This window comes from Ovis aries, chromosome 3 (genome assembly GCF_016772045.2).
Source record: "Ovis aries strain OAR_USU_Benz2616 breed Rambouillet chromosome 3, ARS-UI_Ramb_v3.0, whole genome shotgun sequence".
Lineage (NCBI taxonomy): Eukaryota > Metazoa > Chordata > Mammalia > Artiodactyla > Bovidae > Ovis > Ovis aries.
The window spans coordinates 117440679-117457497 of NC_056056.1; the positions used below are offsets into that span (position 1 = coordinate 117440679).

A 16819-nucleotide genomic window follows, 5' to 3' on the forward strand; every position below is an offset into this window, starting at 1 on the left:
AATCATTTGCTTGACCACTGTCCATAACTGAATTGAAACTATGAAACCAAACTGTTGGAGAGGGTGGGAAGATTCATCATAGCTCTAAAAATTAGTAAGCAAATTAATTTATCAGGTAATTAATAAAATCCTAGAGAAACAGAAAGCTGTTCAAAAGAAAATATTATTATTGAAAACCACTACTTGGATCATTTGTGGACACTATTTACATAGTCATAATGATGAACATAATAAAGAGTCAGACATGACTGAGCACACACACACATTCACACAATAATAACATGGAATGTGATTTTGAGATGAGTATAGTGGAAGGATGGATGGAAGAGAAAGAAAATGAAATAACAAAACAGATAAAATCCTCATATTGTACGATAGTAAGACATAGTGAAAGTGAAAGTTGGTCAGTCGTGTCCGACTCATTGTGACCCCATGGTCTACAGAGTTCATGGAATTCTCCAGACCAGAATACTGGAATGGATAGCCTTTCCCTTCCCCAAGGGATCGTCCCAACTCAGGGTTCAAACCCAGGTCTTCTGCATTGCAGGTGGATTCTGTACCAGCTGAGCCACAAGGGAAGACCAATACTGGAGTGGGTAGTCTATCTCTTCTCCGGCGGATCTTCCCAACCCAGGAATCAAACCGGGGTCTCCTCCATTGCAGGCAGATTCTTTACCAACTGAGCTATGAGGGAAGCTCATACACATTTCTTAAATCATATCAATTTATATACAGAAAGGTTTTATTTTATTAACAGTTGTAGTTTTATAATTAAAGTTGTTGAAAGGAATTGCTTTATTTTTAAAGTATACAACTCTTCTGCTGTTGCTGCTGCTGCTGCTGCCGCTGCTAAGTCCCTTCAGTCGTGTCCGACCCTGTGCAACCCCATAGACAGCAGCCCACCAGGCTCCCCCGACCCTGGGATTCTCCAGGCAAGAACACTGGAGTGGGTTGCCATTTCCTTCTCCAATGTGTGAAAGTGAGAAGTGAAAGTGAAGTCGCCCAGTCCTGTCCGACTCTTAGCGACCCCATGGACTGCAGCCTACCAGGCTCCTCCATCCATGGGATTTTCCAGGCAAGACTCTTCTAGACCTCACAAAACACATATACCAAACTGTTGACATTTTATTTTAACAAATTACCGCAAATGTAATAATGTGAATAATTCAACATCAGTTGCTATTTCTAAGTAACAAACATATTTTTAGAGAAATAAATTCATTGATATGGCTCTTCTTTTACAAGCATGCTTTCATGATATATAAAAACATGTTTTTAAAATTTTATTTTCATTAAAATGTCTGTTCTTTTGGGAATTCTTTTAGTAATAGCAAAATCCTCAATCCTATCACCTATTAGTCCAAATAATTTTTAAGCTTATCAAAAGGCAACACAATTGTTTGCTAAAACTACCTATGTTAAAATATACCCTTTGTATCCAAAGTCAAATTTATTTAAGCCAGCATTTCATATTGGAAAATTATACTTTATCACACTAAACTGGTATAAAGGAAGTTATAACTGACATACTAATAGGGCTTTTTAAGCTCACCAAAAAAAAGAAGTCAGTGAAAGTTTCCTTTCAGAAAGTTGGTTCTTTTTAAAGTAAAGGTAAAGAACTTTTAAATGGTAAGAACTAGTTTTATGGTCATATCAAAACTGTTCTCTATACCTGTTTTAAGTTAACAGGATTTTGACCTACTCTAGTTTAGAAATTACATGCCTCAAATATAAAATACAGTTCTTTAGTACTGTCTTCAATAAATATCACTTACACAGGCAGTTATATAAGACTAGAAGCAGTTGTAGAAGACAGTGGCACTCCTCTGAAAACTTGTCTGCCTGTGGAAGCTATAAAGCTGCAATAGTCTCAGACCCCACCTTCACTCCTAGAGAGTGTACACACCCAGAATGAAGGCACAAAAGGTAAGCGATCACAACCATATCCAAAGCAGAAGCGCAACAGCATGTCTTCCTTCCTGCAGAATATGGCAAAATGATTTTTTGTTTTGTTTTCAAATCAAAAAGCACTTAAAGGTTTCTGTTAGATCTCCTTTCTTTCATAACTACTACAACCACTAGTAATACTTCTTTTTTATAGGCAAACCTTTGAAGCGCATGAACCAGGTCTCAAAGTACTTTAAATACCTCTCACGGAAGCCTTTAAGAATTTACAAAATGTCAAACAACAATTAATATAAAGGTAACATTTTTTTGGCTCAGAAAGTCTCAGAGCATTTCAGTCTTTAAAACCACAGCTGATAATTTTCTTAGACATCTAGGTTAATTTTAAATAAGAGAGAAATACCAAAAGTAATGGCTAAAAGGATTGAAATTAGGCATTGTTGCCTTCTTTGACTACCTTAATCCTGCTGAACTTCAAGACCCAATTAACACCTACTTGGTTATTTATGTTTATACTAATGTTCAAAAGTGTGAAACTCAATTAATCCATCAATTTGGCAAAAATTATCCAAATTATTTTTTTCAACAGTATACACTTCCCTAGATCATAGGCATCCAAACAGAAGCTACAATTTAAAAAACTTTTCCTTAAAATTTAAACTCTATTTTCTATATTTTTTAGTCCAACGATGGTAGGGTTTTCAGAGTATTCCTTCAGAGTGCCTACAATTGTTAATTGTATTGTTATATATCGTAGTGTTAATTTCATTTTCATTCAGAACTCTGGGATGTTATGTCAATTTTGCAGCTCAAGAAAAAAGTCTAAACCTAGTTGACATATATAAATGTCTTACAAAATTCAGTTAAAGGCATACACGTGCTTCTTCAGAATGTGACTATGAAGTATAGCATATACTTGCTTTTAATCCTAGTTTTTGATACTTATTAGCTCTGTTCTTGGAGAAGGAAATGGCAACCCACTCCAGTATTCTTGCCTAGAGAATCCTGTGGATGGAGGAGCGTAGTGGGCTGCTGTCTGAAGGGCCTCGCAGAGTCAGACACAACTGACGCAACTTGGCATGCATGGATGCAATAGAGAAGGAAATGGCAACCCACTCCAGTGTTCTTGCCTGGAGAATCCCAGGGACAGAGGAGCCTGGTGGGCTGCCATCTATGGGGTCGCACAGAGTCAGACACGACTGAAGCGACTTAGCAGCGGCTGCAGCAGCTGCAGCAGCAGCTCTGTTCTAGGTAAGCATTGCTTTATTTTTCTATGTGTCATCTTCTTTTTCTTAAAATTTGGTCTTTGGTTGGGATATTAATACCTACTATGTAACACTGTCATGATATAATATTGTAAGTGCTTTTGATGTCCTATATATAATACACACTCAGTAAATGCTAGCTTTTTTTTTATTATCATGTACAATACCGACTCAATAAATAATAGCTTTTAATTATTATTTATGTATTATTTTTATTAATATTATACATACAATTATTAATAGCTGATCTGACTATGACATATGCTACATGTAACAGTCATTGGATGGGACTCTGGTATTTCACTTTTAATTCAATGATTCATTGAAGGAGGTTCAATTTATAACTGCAGGCTGTGCTGCCAAAAATAAGTTTTGAATTTACAAGTTGGAGAAATATCTTTTCCCTGCGTATTACTAAGAAATTCCAAACAAGAAAGCTTTTCCTAGTTCCTGAAAACTTAGCCTAAAAAAGAGAGAAAAACTGCATAATTAATTTTCTCTTGATTTGAAGGTTATAAACTATATTTTATTATATCAAATAAATGTAATTCTATAATAACAGAGTTACTAAAGTGAAAAAATATAACTCCATGTTTCAGATAACAGAAAAGATTAAATTATATGTACTCATTCATACAATCCCTTAGTGAACATTCAAAGAACTCTTAAGAAGTTACAGTGATGAGCTGTCTTATTCATAAAACAAAATATAACTGAAATACTTCACAGAAAATTTTAACTCTTTACTTATCAATGTGTTTAATGAGATATTACTATTACTTATTAAATAGTAGCCTTTTTTAAAGAGTGGAGAGGTAATTCATCATGAGACTGACTATATTTTCCAGTGTGAGTCCTGTGCAAAGCCTCAGCCAAGCCCCTACTCTAACAGGCCACAGTCAATTTAAGGAGCACTTAAGATGAAACTTCAAACAAAAATAAATTTTGAATAGATTTATTCTTGACACAGAATATTTGCTGAAATATAGTCTGAAACCATTAATGAAAGATAAGCACATGATCCTTTTCAGATATATTTGACTATGCATATGCACAGCAACCACATGGCAGTATTTAATTTTATGGTCAATTTTTCCTATTCTCTACTTTTTTCTTAATTAGTCAAGTATTTATTGCATATATCATATATAAATGACACTGTGTTAGCAGCACTATAGAGTTAGCAAGGAGAATCACCTTGTTTTGTTTTCTACTTAAAAATGTTGCAAGCTAGTAGTCTTTGTAGCTTGCAAGCTAGTAGACAAGGATACAAAGCAAAGTCTGAAATTTTTAATGTTTATATGGTACCTTTTGAAAGTACATGATTTTCATATTTTCTTGAATATAGAAAAGGTAAAAAGCTTGGTAATATAGGAAGTAGTTACAGTGAGCTGCATTCTTTTTGATGGCTGCTATCTCTGAATAAATGATTGCATTTTGCTGATTTTAAAACTACTCCTAGCGGAAGAAGCACAGATTCTGAAGCTGGAATAGTCTTGCATTCTTTATGGTGCTGGGAAGTGGGGAAGTGGTGTGTTGGGAGAACAGTGGGTAGGCCTTGGACAAGTTATTTACATAACCTGAGTAAAAGGGCACGATTAGAAGTATCTTCCCTATAGGACAGGAAAAATTAAAGAAATTAAACATACTGTATTTGGAATAGATTCCAAGGTTGCTTCTCAAGTGATTTCTAGCAGCAAACCAGAGCCCCAGGGCCTGTGACCTGGATCTTATGGGAAATAATTTATTTGGCCTTCACAGTGTCCTTAATACACACACACACACACACACACACACACACACGATGCATCCAAAGACAGGTAGAATATAGGTTCCTTGTCTAGATATCATTAACCCTATCACTTCCTACTATATGCAGCTCCTCTTCATACAGTTATAGTGTTTGCCTGGGCTCTGGAAGCATTTGTGTTTGCACCACTCTCCCTCAAATGTAAATGATGAGAAATATTCCTTTCTCATGAAACCTTTCTAAATTATAACTACATAGAAATTATAGAGCTGATAAGAATAGTTATATTTTAAAAGAATTCCTTGTGGAAGCAGAACACACCTTAGCTACTGAAAGGAATTCCTAATCTGAACAAAAATATCCGGCATCAGATATGGGACTGATATTTTAAATCTGACTCAACTTTTTGTCATCTATGTCCAAAGACTATTTAGAATCAGAGTTTCATTTTTACATAGATCATAAGAAACAGGTAGCTGGGGATACTGGGCTCTATCTGTGAGTGACATTGTATTCAGTTCAGTTCAGTTGCTCAGTCGTGTCTGACTCTTGACTGCAGCATGCCAGGCCTCCCCTGTCCATCACCAACTCCCAGAGTTTACCCAAACTCACTGAGTCGGTGATGCCATCTAAACATCTCATCCTCTGTCGTCCCCTTCTCCTCCAGCCTTCAATATTTCCCAACATCAGAGTCTTTTCAAATGAGTCAGCTCTTCGCATCAGGTGGCCAAATATTGGAGTTTCAGCTTCAACATCAGTCCTTCCAGTGAACACCCAGGACTGATCTCCTTTAGGACGGACTGGTTGGATCTCCTTGCAGTGCAAGGGACTCTCAAGAGTCTTCTCCAACACCACAGTTCAAAAGCATCAATTCTTCGGTGCTCAGCTATCTTTATAGTCCAGCTCTCACATCCATGCTTGACCACTGGAAAACCATAGCCTTGACTAGATGGACCTCTGTTGACAAAGTGATGTCTCTGCTTTTGAATATGCTGTCTAGGTTGATCATATGCTGTCTCGGTTGACACTGGATTAAACAAGTGTAGGGGCTTCCCTGGTGGCTCAGAGGTTAAAGTGTCTGCCTCTAATACGGGAGACCTGGGTTTGATCCCTGGGTTGGGAAGATCCCCTAGAGAAGGAAATGGCAACCCACTCCAGTATTCTTGCCTGGAGAATCCCATGGACGGAGGAGCCTGGTGGGCTGCGGTCCAAACAAGTGTAAATAGAACAGGTGAATGTTAAGTGAAAACAAAACAAAACACTGCTAATTCTGTGGGACTAAGAGATGAAGAAATAGAAAATGACTAAAAGTTCAAGAAATGGCCCTGGTGGTTTACTGCTCAAAAATCTTAGCGTTCCATGACAGTAATACAGAGGAGAGGTTACACTTCACCTACTTTATAACTTCTCTGAGTTTGAGTGGTAGAAGGAGGAAGATGAGAGATGCATTTGTGAACCGTTAATTCATATAAAGGCGGGCATGCATGCCAAATCACTTCAGTCAGGTCTTACTCTATATGACCCCATGGACCATAGCCTGCCAGGCTCCTCTGTCCATGGGATTCTCCAGGCAAGAATACTGGAGTGGGTTGTTATTTCCTTCTCTAATATAAAGGCATAGAGAGTAAAAAATCATTATCTAAGCAGTGGCAGATTGGTCTCTCACTTCATGGATCATCTATCTTACTCTGAGATAGTAGGCATTGTTTACAGACATATTCTGATTTCATCTATGCATTTTGATGTTTACACCAAACACTCATAAATATCCATTCTTTCAACAAAGAGCTTTTGAGTGCCTATTATATACTCAATAGTTGTATATGTGATTAAAATAGACCAATGAACAAAACTAGACAAAACACAAAATCCCAGCTCTTATGAATATTTATGTACACTGGAGAGGGAGGCATATGACAAACAAGTAAATCAGTAAAGTATATGCTGTTGTCAGATGGCAGCAATTCTGTGAGATTTTTAAAAAATGAAAGAAGAAGAGTGCATATTTATAAACTAGGTTTAGAGAACACTCCACTGAGAAGACATTTGAGTAAAAAGCAGAAGGAAAAGAAAATGCAACCGAAGAGATCTGGTTTGTTTAAGAGGCCACAGTAACTGAATTGAATGGATTAAAGTGAAAGAGTAGAGTTCCAGGAGGTCAGAGGGTGGTAGTGGAGATAGCATGATTGTAGACCACTGCAAGGACCTTGCTTTTACTATAAGTAGAATAGGTAGTCATTGAAGAGCTTCAAGGAGAAAGTAACTTGCGCTGACTTACATGGTAACAGGTTACTCAGGCTGCAGTGCTGAGTACAGACTATTATGATGCTCCAGTGAGAGATGATTGCTGTGTGGAATAAGAAAGAGCCACGAAGACTGTGGCAAGAGGTCATGTGACAAACACATTTTGAAGTTGGAAGTAGTAAGATTTGTGGATGAATCAAGTACAGTGTGAGTGAAAGAGAGGTACCAAGGACAGTTCCAAGGTTTTTGGTCTGAACACCAATAGTAGTATTGCCATCAGCTGAGATAAGGAAGGCTGCAAGTAAGTCCGACTTTTTAGAGGGAATATCAATAAACCAGTCTTGAGGATGTTAATTTTGAGACATGCATTAGAGATCTAGATTCAGGCATCTGGAAATCAGAAGAGACGGATAAGCTGCAGATATAAACTGGGAATCATAAGGCCATGGGTAGTTTTTGGAGCTATTAAACAGCATGAATTTACCAGGGGAGCTAAGGCTGATTGAGGAGGGAAGGCATTCCACAGTTGGGGATGAGAAGCAGAGCCAGTAAAGGAGTCTGAGACAGGGGTAGCAAGCAAAAATGCAGGAAAATCAGGAAGAGTGTAGTATGCTATTAACAGGAAGAAAAAGTGCATTAGGAATTAGATCAAGTGCTTCAAAGGACTGAGAAGTGGCTCCTGGATTTAGCAACATGGAAGTTAAACTAAAGAAGAACTGTTTTGATGGGACTGTGGAAGCGAAAGTATGACAGATAAAAGGGGCTCAGAGGAGAATGGGAAGGAAAGAATTGGATACATAGAATCAACTCCAATAATAGCTAATAAGTGAAACACAAAAGATAAAAAATTTAAAAATATGATTTAAAAGAACATGTAAAATGGAAAATGTGAAAATCATAAAAATTTCATAAATGTAGATAATTTTTCTTTTTAATTCAATCGAGCAATAAAGTGAAGATTCTAAACTTTGCACTTTAGTTGGTAAGATGATCCGGCAATGTCACAAATAAGACATCTCCTTGTAACTTTTGCCATGAAGCACTCTTTTTCAAATAGATGAAGTGATGTTACGTTTAGGAAGAACTGAATAAATAGAAAAAGAAAGGTTTCCACTGTCACACATGTACATTCACATTCATAGATACAAAACCAAAATAAGAGAGAAGTTTTTAAAGTAATGTCTGTGGGTATTCCCATCTGCTAAGAGTAGAGCAATTCATTATTCATACCCAAATCTAGGGTTATTTAAAATTAACAGCTTAAACTTTTAAAAATTCATTAAAAAACGATAGCTTTTATTACTTCTGAGACTTGCTACCAACATTTTCTTTCTGTACATATTTAGAGGAGTGATGAAATAAACTATTTTTGCCTTAGTGAATAAGTTTCATAACTAACATAATGTATTCCAATTTATGATCTTTTGAGAAAATATACGTGCATATGCCATTAGTGGAAATTATGGAAAAATATCTTAGAGGCAGCATTTAAGAAGCAGAGACTGAAAGTCTTATGAATCACTTACCTCCCTAATGTCCCTTTGATACTTAGTGTTCATTTCTTCTGTTTTAATGAGATCCTTTCTTGCTGTCTCAGCTTCCTGTTCCACCTCTCCCACTCGGGAAGAAAGGGCGGCTAAACGTTCTTTCATTTGGGCCATTTCATAGTTTTGTTTTTCAAGCAATTCTTGTAGTTCGACTATTTGACTTGTTTCATCAGTTGAGTCTATAGAACCATTGGACAATCGCTGTGGGAAAAGAGAAAGAAATGACACTTAGAATTATCTATCTCTTTTAATTTGAAATCCATGAACTAAAGATCTAAGGCTGATAAAGATTTCATACTGAACAGTAAGAACTCTAATAGAACTAACTTTGGAGGAAAACTAAGCTTCTGAGAAAACTCTTAATTGACATTAAAATATAAAAGTAGACCAGTAATTTTCAAATAGGTTAAAAGGCACATTTGAACTGGAAGCTACTATATACACGTTATACATAGTTTAGCACAAAACACAGGTAAACCCTAAACATTCAGTAAGTGGCAGCTATTTTCAATCAATTACATATGAAATTTATTATAAAATAGTGTATTTATGTAACACAGCCTATCATTAGTAAGAAACTATGTAATATTTTCTATTTTTATTCAAGATCCTTTATGAATTTGCAATTAATTTTCAATGACACTCAGTAAAAGAGCTTACACAACATTTTTCTTTTAAATAAGATTATTCCTATTGTGAATCTGACCTCATTGGAACAAAGGCATGGCATAGAAAAGTCTTGCTTTCTATATTGCTATCAACATAAAAGTCATGAGTGTGCACAATCCACGGGAAAGAGGCTGAAAGAGTTTAAATAATTTGAGACTGATTTTTCCTCTTTTTGAAGGGGCTGCCTGGAAACAAGGCTGATCCACGTCTTCAGAATGATGCCCTACAGCCAAGCTGCCCTGGAGTTTTGTGGCGAAGACAGTGCAGGAACTGGGGAGAAATAAGTGCTAAAAGAAAAAGATCACAATCAAGCAGAAATAAGAAAGAATGGAGAGAAAACAAAGAAAGTATTATCAATTCTGCTAGAATGCTTGTTTGAGAAATGCGAATTTGTTCTAGCATGACAAATACATTAAGGAACAATTTGAACATAATGTAATTTGTGCTTTCTTATGAACAATCTCATTCTTGAGAATCACTGGCCGAACACAGAAAATCAGACCTTGCTGAATCAATCAGTGCAGGAATGTATTAATCAAAATGCCACACATGCTCATTTCTCAAGCATCGAACAGCAACCTCACACTTCACGGAGCAGTATGGGTTAACTCATCCATATCTGTTACACCTGTCCGATTTTACTTACCCCTCCCTCCACCATTTCACAGCAGCTCACAGTTATACCCTTTCTGACACCCACTTTAACAAGCAAACTTCACATCTTTTTCAAGGTAAAGAGTTACATTTATCATAGCAGTTATGCAATTCTTAACCATTTAACATGGGTAAACCTACCCATGTTAAATGCTACCATTTTTATTAGTATTCTATTTATTTTCAAGGTCATTAAGCTGTGCTGCAAACTCCTTTCCCCCATGAGCTCTGTGTTTTTTATTTTGCGATTTTGCATAACTCATGACACATTGGATTGCATAAATGTCACATTAGACAAAAGGTGGTGCTAGTGATAAAGAATGTGCCTGCCAGTGCACGAGACAAAAGAGACTCAGGTTCAATCCCAGGGTTGAGAAGATTCCCTGAAGGAGGCATGGCAATCCACTCCAGAATTCTTGCCTGGAGAATCCCATGGACAGAGGAGCCTGGTGGCCTACTGTCCAAAGGGTGGCAAAGAGTCAGATACAACTGAAGTGATTTAGCACGTGCATCCATAGGAGAAAAGGAGGACTACTGACTGCATCACAAAAGATAAGTGAGAAAGATAAAACAGAGAGAATGGGAAAGCAAACAAATGGCAAGGCATGTTGATAAGTCCAGTTACGTGGAGGAATAGCTGGACACATCAAAATTAAAAGGGCAGAGAATGACAGTCTTAGACAGCATCTTAAGATACCAGCTGGATCTGCAGTTAGTACTTCAAAAATGTTACTGAATGTCTGTATTGCAGGTGCCAAACTTCTAATTACGTAGTAAAATGGGGAAGAGATGTTACAATGAGGTAGGGATTTTGAAGAAGAACCACAGATCAGTTGACCAGATGCTCCTTCAGTCTTGATTCCCTTAGCTGCTGGGACTGGTACTCACTGAGGGATCAGAGCTGAGAACATGCCTAGGAATTGCTGTTGGTGGAAGGGAACTGCCTTTCCAGAGTTAAACATCCTTGCTGGGGTATGCATTACCGCATACAACGCAGACCAGTATTGTGTTTGTGCTCAGTCATTCAGTTGCGTCCAGCTCTGTTTGCGATAGTATGGACTGTAGCCTGCCAGGCTCCTCTGTCCATGAGATTTTTTTCCAGGCAAGAATACTGGAGACGGATGCCATTTCCTACTCCAGGGGATCTTCTTGACCCAGGTTGATCTTCTTCAACTTGCATCTCTTGTGTCTCCTGTATTGGCAGGTGAATAATTGACCACATAGACCAGTAATATTGTGAAGCTAATAAAAATCCAACATTCTAGACAGTTTTTAAGAACACAAAAGTGAAAAACATTGATTATGACCTTTATATATGACATTCATGGGCAAGTCTGGATCAGTCTGTTTTGAGGTCACTGCCGTGAGTGTCCAGGAGTCTTCAGTAGAGGCGTGGGTCAGCGGTGGTCTGCTGCAGAGTTGGGGGCACTCAGTGCAGCATATTAAAATGCAGAGACATTACTTTGTCAACAAAAGTCCTTCTAGTCAAAGCTACGGTTTTTCCAGTAGTCATGTACAGATGTGAGAGCTGGACCATAAAGAAACCTGAGTGCTAAAGAACTGATGCTTTCAAACTGTGGTGTTGGAGAAGACTCTTGAGAGTCCCCTGGACTGAAAGGAGATCCAGTCAGTCAATCCGAAAGGAAATCAGTCCTGAATATTCATTGGAAGGACTAATGCTGAAGCTGAAACTCCAATACTCTGGCAACCTGATGTGAAGAACTGACCCTGATGCTGGGAAAGATTGAAGGCGGGAGGAGAAGGGCATGACAGAGGATGAGATGGTTGGATGGCATCACCGACTCAATGGACATGAGTCTGAGTAAGCTCTGGGGGTTGGTGATGGACAGGGAAGCCCTGCATGCTGCAGTCCATGGGGTCACAAAGAGTCGGACGCGACTGAGCAACTGAACTGAACTGGTCTGAAATATGACATAATTATCTATACACCGAACTGGGAAAAGCCAATTTACATTCATTAGACAGCAACTGAGAACTGATTTAGGAAGAAAGGCTAGAGCCAATTGCCAGTCACTTATGTCCAAATCTGGGATCACTGAGGTATGATATTACTGGATTTCTATAATAACAGCAAATTTTTTTGAACTCTATATACAAACTATAAGTAAGGAGGAAACCTTGAGCTTTAACAGAATTTCTACCTCTTCACATTGAGGATTTTCTCTAGCCAACTAGAAAAAAGGAAAGTTTTAGAAACTATGAAAACTAGAAAATTAATTTTTTTCTTTGAAAAATATTTTATGTTCTTGAAATATTATATTCAAGATTAAAGTCCTTAAGAACTTTGGAGAAACTGAGACTTAGGTAATTACACAAAGCTGACTTGAATTAAAATGCAAAACTTTGAATTCACAGTTCATTTCATCTATTTTATAATTTTTAATTAGGACATGTAATCTAAAGCATAAATAACACATGTTGGATGGTATTGACAAGTACCAAGAACACAGCTGTGTGTGTGTGTATAGCTATATGGAACATACATAACACAGCACACACACACGTACACAACCACACACATATGTATATAAATTTTGCAAATATTTGTTCAGTGCAACTGATTGATCTTAATTTTCTAATTAGAAAAATGATTATTCCAATGTTGTGCACCTGAAGTCCATTAAAATCTTATCTAAAAACTGCATAGTTTTAATGGGCTCAAGGTGAGAGAAATTTAAGTAAATATAAACAGCAATCAGACAACGAAAATAAAACACTTTCATAATGTTAACCTCCTCAATTCCTTTAAGTTCCATTAAGTAACAGATGTGTAGGCTACTTTGGAATTTTGGACTATCCATGGAAATTTTTTGAACTCTCATTTTTATCTTCTGAAGTACATGAAAGTGAAAGTTGCTCAGTCATGTCTGACTCTTTGTGAACCCATAGACTGTAATTTTTGCCAGGCTCCTCTGTCCATGGAATTCTCCAGGCAAGAATACTAGAGCATTATATGTTTAAAAAATATATATTTCATTTACTCAAATCATCTTAAATATATTCTGTGCTGAGTTTAATATATGCTTTCATAATTTCAGAGTAGAAAAGTCATTTTAAGCCTGTGATTTATGTCTTAAAAAAAGAATATATAACTTTTGTTCCAAATTGTTATTCTCTTGATCTGATACCCTTGCAAATATTTCCTCTTATTCCAAGAGATCACTGTACTCCTCATTTACTTTAAATTTTCAAATTTGGATTTGCCTCCAAATCCAAACTAAGACTGCATTTTCACTAGAATGATGAAAATTATAGCTTCTAGGTATACATATATCTCCCTCCCTTCTGGCCTTCCATTCCACCCCCACCTCCCCTCCCATCCCAACCATCCGGGTCAGCACCGAACACAGTCCTGAGCTCCCAGTGCCAAGCTGGAGGTCCCCACTAGCTATCTGACTTACCTATTCTCTTACAGCCATTCTGTATATCAACATCTCTATTCATGCCCTGAAAATATGTACATCTGGACCATTTTTCTAGATTCTATATCATGTTAATATACAATACTTGTTTTTCCCTTTCTGACTGACTTTTCTCTATATGACAGACTCTAGGTCCATAACAACCTATTGGATACAGAAAAGGAAATTGAAGCACAGAGTGTAAATATTTCACTTAGGGTCAAATTACTGAAACGTCGTAAGATTCAGACTTGAATGAAGGCATTCAAGTTTCTGATTCCTAGGAGTCTACTCCTGTCACTCTTATTTCTTTTGTTGATTTTCTCTCTTTTTCTCTGTTTTTGTTCATTCTCTTTTGTTCATTTATTGTGTCATTTAACCATTCATTAAATCTACTTGCTGTTTCATTTACTCATTCATTCAATCACCAAGACTCTATTTGTTTTGCTTTGCTTCTACCATATGCCAGACACTAGGTTGGATGCGCTGTGAAACAGGAATATGAAGATTCCTGCCTAAATACAACATACTGTGAGAAAAAAGAATAAATCAAATAAAGCAACCAATTAATAAATGACACTACCCTAATGACAGCAAACAGAGAACTAAAGAGCCTCTTGATGAAGGTGAAAGAGGAGAGGGAAAAAGGTGGCTTAAAACTCAACATTTTAAAAATGAAGATCATAGCATCCAGTCCCATCACTTCATGGCAAACAGAGGGGTGAAAATGGAAACAGTGGTGGGCTTTATTTTCTTGGGCTCCAAAATCACTGTGGATAGTGACTGCAACCAGGAAATTAAAAGACACTTGATTCTTGGAGGAAAAGCTATGATGCACCACAACAGTGTATCAAAAAGCAAAGATACCACTTTGCCGACAAAGGTCCGTATATTCAAAGTTATCATTTTTCCAGTAGTCATATATGGATGTGAGAGATGGACCATAAAGAAAGCTGAGAACCAAAGAATTGATGCTTTTAAACTGTGGTGCTGGAGAAGACTCTTGAGTCCCTTGGACTGCAAGGGGATCAGTCAATCCTAAAGGAAATCAGCCCTGAATAGTCATTGGAAGGACTGATGCTGAAACTGATGCTGAAGCTTCAATACCTTGGCAACCTGACGTAAGTTCAGTTCAGTTCAGTCGCTCAGTCATGTCCGACTCTTTGGGACCCCATGAATCGCAGCATGCCAGGCCTCCCTATCCATCACCAACTCCCGGAGTTCACTCAGACTCACGGCCATCGAGTCGATGATGCCATCCAGCTGTCTCATCCTCTGTCATCCCCTTCTGCTCCTGCCCCCAATCTCTCCCAGCATCAGAGTCTTTTCCAATGAGTCAACTCTTCATATGAGGTGGCCAAAGTACTGGAGTTTCAGCTTTATCATCATTCCTTCCAAGGAAATCCCAGGGCTGATCTTCAGAATGGACTGGTTGGATCTCCTTGCAATCCAAGGGACTCTCAGGAGTCTTCTCCAATACCACAGTTCAAAAGCATCAATTCTTCGGCACTCAGCCTTCTTCACAAGAGCCAACTAATTGGAAAAGTCACCTGATGCTGGGAAAGGTTGAGGGCAGGAGGAGAAGTGGGTGACAGATGATGAGGTAGCTGGATGGCATCATCAACTCAACAGTCATGAGTTTGAGCAAACTCTAGGAGATAGTGAAGGACAGCGAAGCCTGGCAGTTTGCAATCCATGGGATAGCAGAGTCAGACAAAATTGACTGAACAACAAAATAAAATTTATAAGGACCAGATAGCATTTAAGCAATGTGGATTCTTAATGCTTCAAGGTTATTGCTTTTGGGCATCTTAGCCTGCCTAGACTGTTTTTTGTTAGTCTGTTTGTTTTTTTAATCTCCAGCACACATATTGCTTTTTAGCTCTCAAAAATCAGACTTGACCTCAGATTTCAAATATTGTTCAACAAATAACATTTTGTCTTTGATTTGAAATTCTCTAGTACAGATTTCACAGCTGTTATTTCCAATTCCACAGTGATTGTTTAAACCCGTTTTATTATATATATATCATCTGTTTACAATCCGGAGAGCTGGACTGTGAAGAAAGCTGGGCGCCGAAGAATTGATGCTTTTGAACTGTGGTGTTGGAGAAGACTCTTGAGAGTCCCTTGGACTGCAAGGAGATCCAACCAGTCCATTCTGAAGGAGATCAGCCCTGGGATTTCTTTGGAAGGAATGATGCTAAAGCTGAAACTCCAGTACTTTGGCCACCTCATGCGAAGAGTTGACTCATTGGAAAAGACTCTGATGCTGGGAGGGATTGGGGGCAGGAGGAGAACGGGACGACCAAGGATGAGATGGCTGGATGGCATCACGGACTTGATGGATATGAGTCTGAGTGAACTCTAGGAGTTGGTGATGGACAGGGAGGCCTGGCGTGCTGTGATTCATGGGTTCCAAAGAGTCGGACATGACTGAACGACTGAACTGAACTGAACTGAACTGAACAATCTCTACACACCTTGAGCCTAGAACAAAGCACTAATATTTGTACTAAATATCCGTTATTCTCAACTATGACCACACATTAGAATCCTTGGAAGAAATGAAAAAAATATATAATGGAAATCACTCTATATTCCATCCAGTGGTGGGGTCCAGACATATAATTTTTTTTCAATCTTCCCAAGTAATTGCAATGTTTAGTTAAGGTTAAGAACCACAGACCTCTATTATGTAGGTACTTTACTAAACTATATCCAATTTATTTATTAAACCTAAAAAGCTCTCTGGCACAAAGAGGAAAGCGTCAAAGTAATAAAATAATAAAAGGACTGATGAAATGAATTTTAATAAAAGATCTGATTATAGACCCAAGAAATTAGTATTTTTATCCTAATATCAACTAATTATTCTTAATGTACTGTTTCAGATGGAATAACTTGACTTTATCTCTTATTCATGAAAGATGATAAGAAACATACTCTATAATAGAGTTGGCTAAATATTGCTCTGCTTGGAAGGTTTCTAGACCAGATGATTTTTTATATTAATAGTTAGTTCTCCATTAATAATTTTATTCTTAAAAACTGAGATCTGCAAACTCATTATGATATATTAAATTCCTGATAATTTTACTCAATTCAAATACCCAGCAATAGACCTTTGTCAGTTCTTAGTTTAATGTGATCAATAGTGTTTATTAATAAGTATAAAATAGATTTATTATTTTTACAGAAATTCCAAGCCATTTAAATTTCCACAGAATTTAAAAGAAGGATTGTTTCATCAGAGGAACCTCAGTTATTCTGAAGTTCCAATGCTCTCATTGTGTTTAAATTAGAATACAAATCATTTACTCTCTGATGTATGCGGCTTAATAGAAATACATTTCTTTTTTA

The 16819-nt window shown here is 37.4% G+C and overlaps 1 protein-coding gene across 20 annotated transcripts in view; it reads right to left on the minus strand.

Annotated features, from left to right (window-relative positions):
- The window catches only part of PPFIA2 (PTPRF interacting protein alpha 2), a 509064-nt gene that overhangs the window by 121013 nt on the left and 371232 nt on the right, over nt 1-16819 (minus strand). For all 20 annotated transcript variants that reach the window (XM_060412495.1, XM_060412493.1, XM_027967176.3 and 17 more), the window contains one exon: nt 8691-8912. In XM_060412495.1, coding sequence (XP_060268478.1) covers nt 8691-8912 — 222 coding nt within the window. The remainder of the gene's footprint in view (nt 1-8690; nt 8913-16819) is intronic.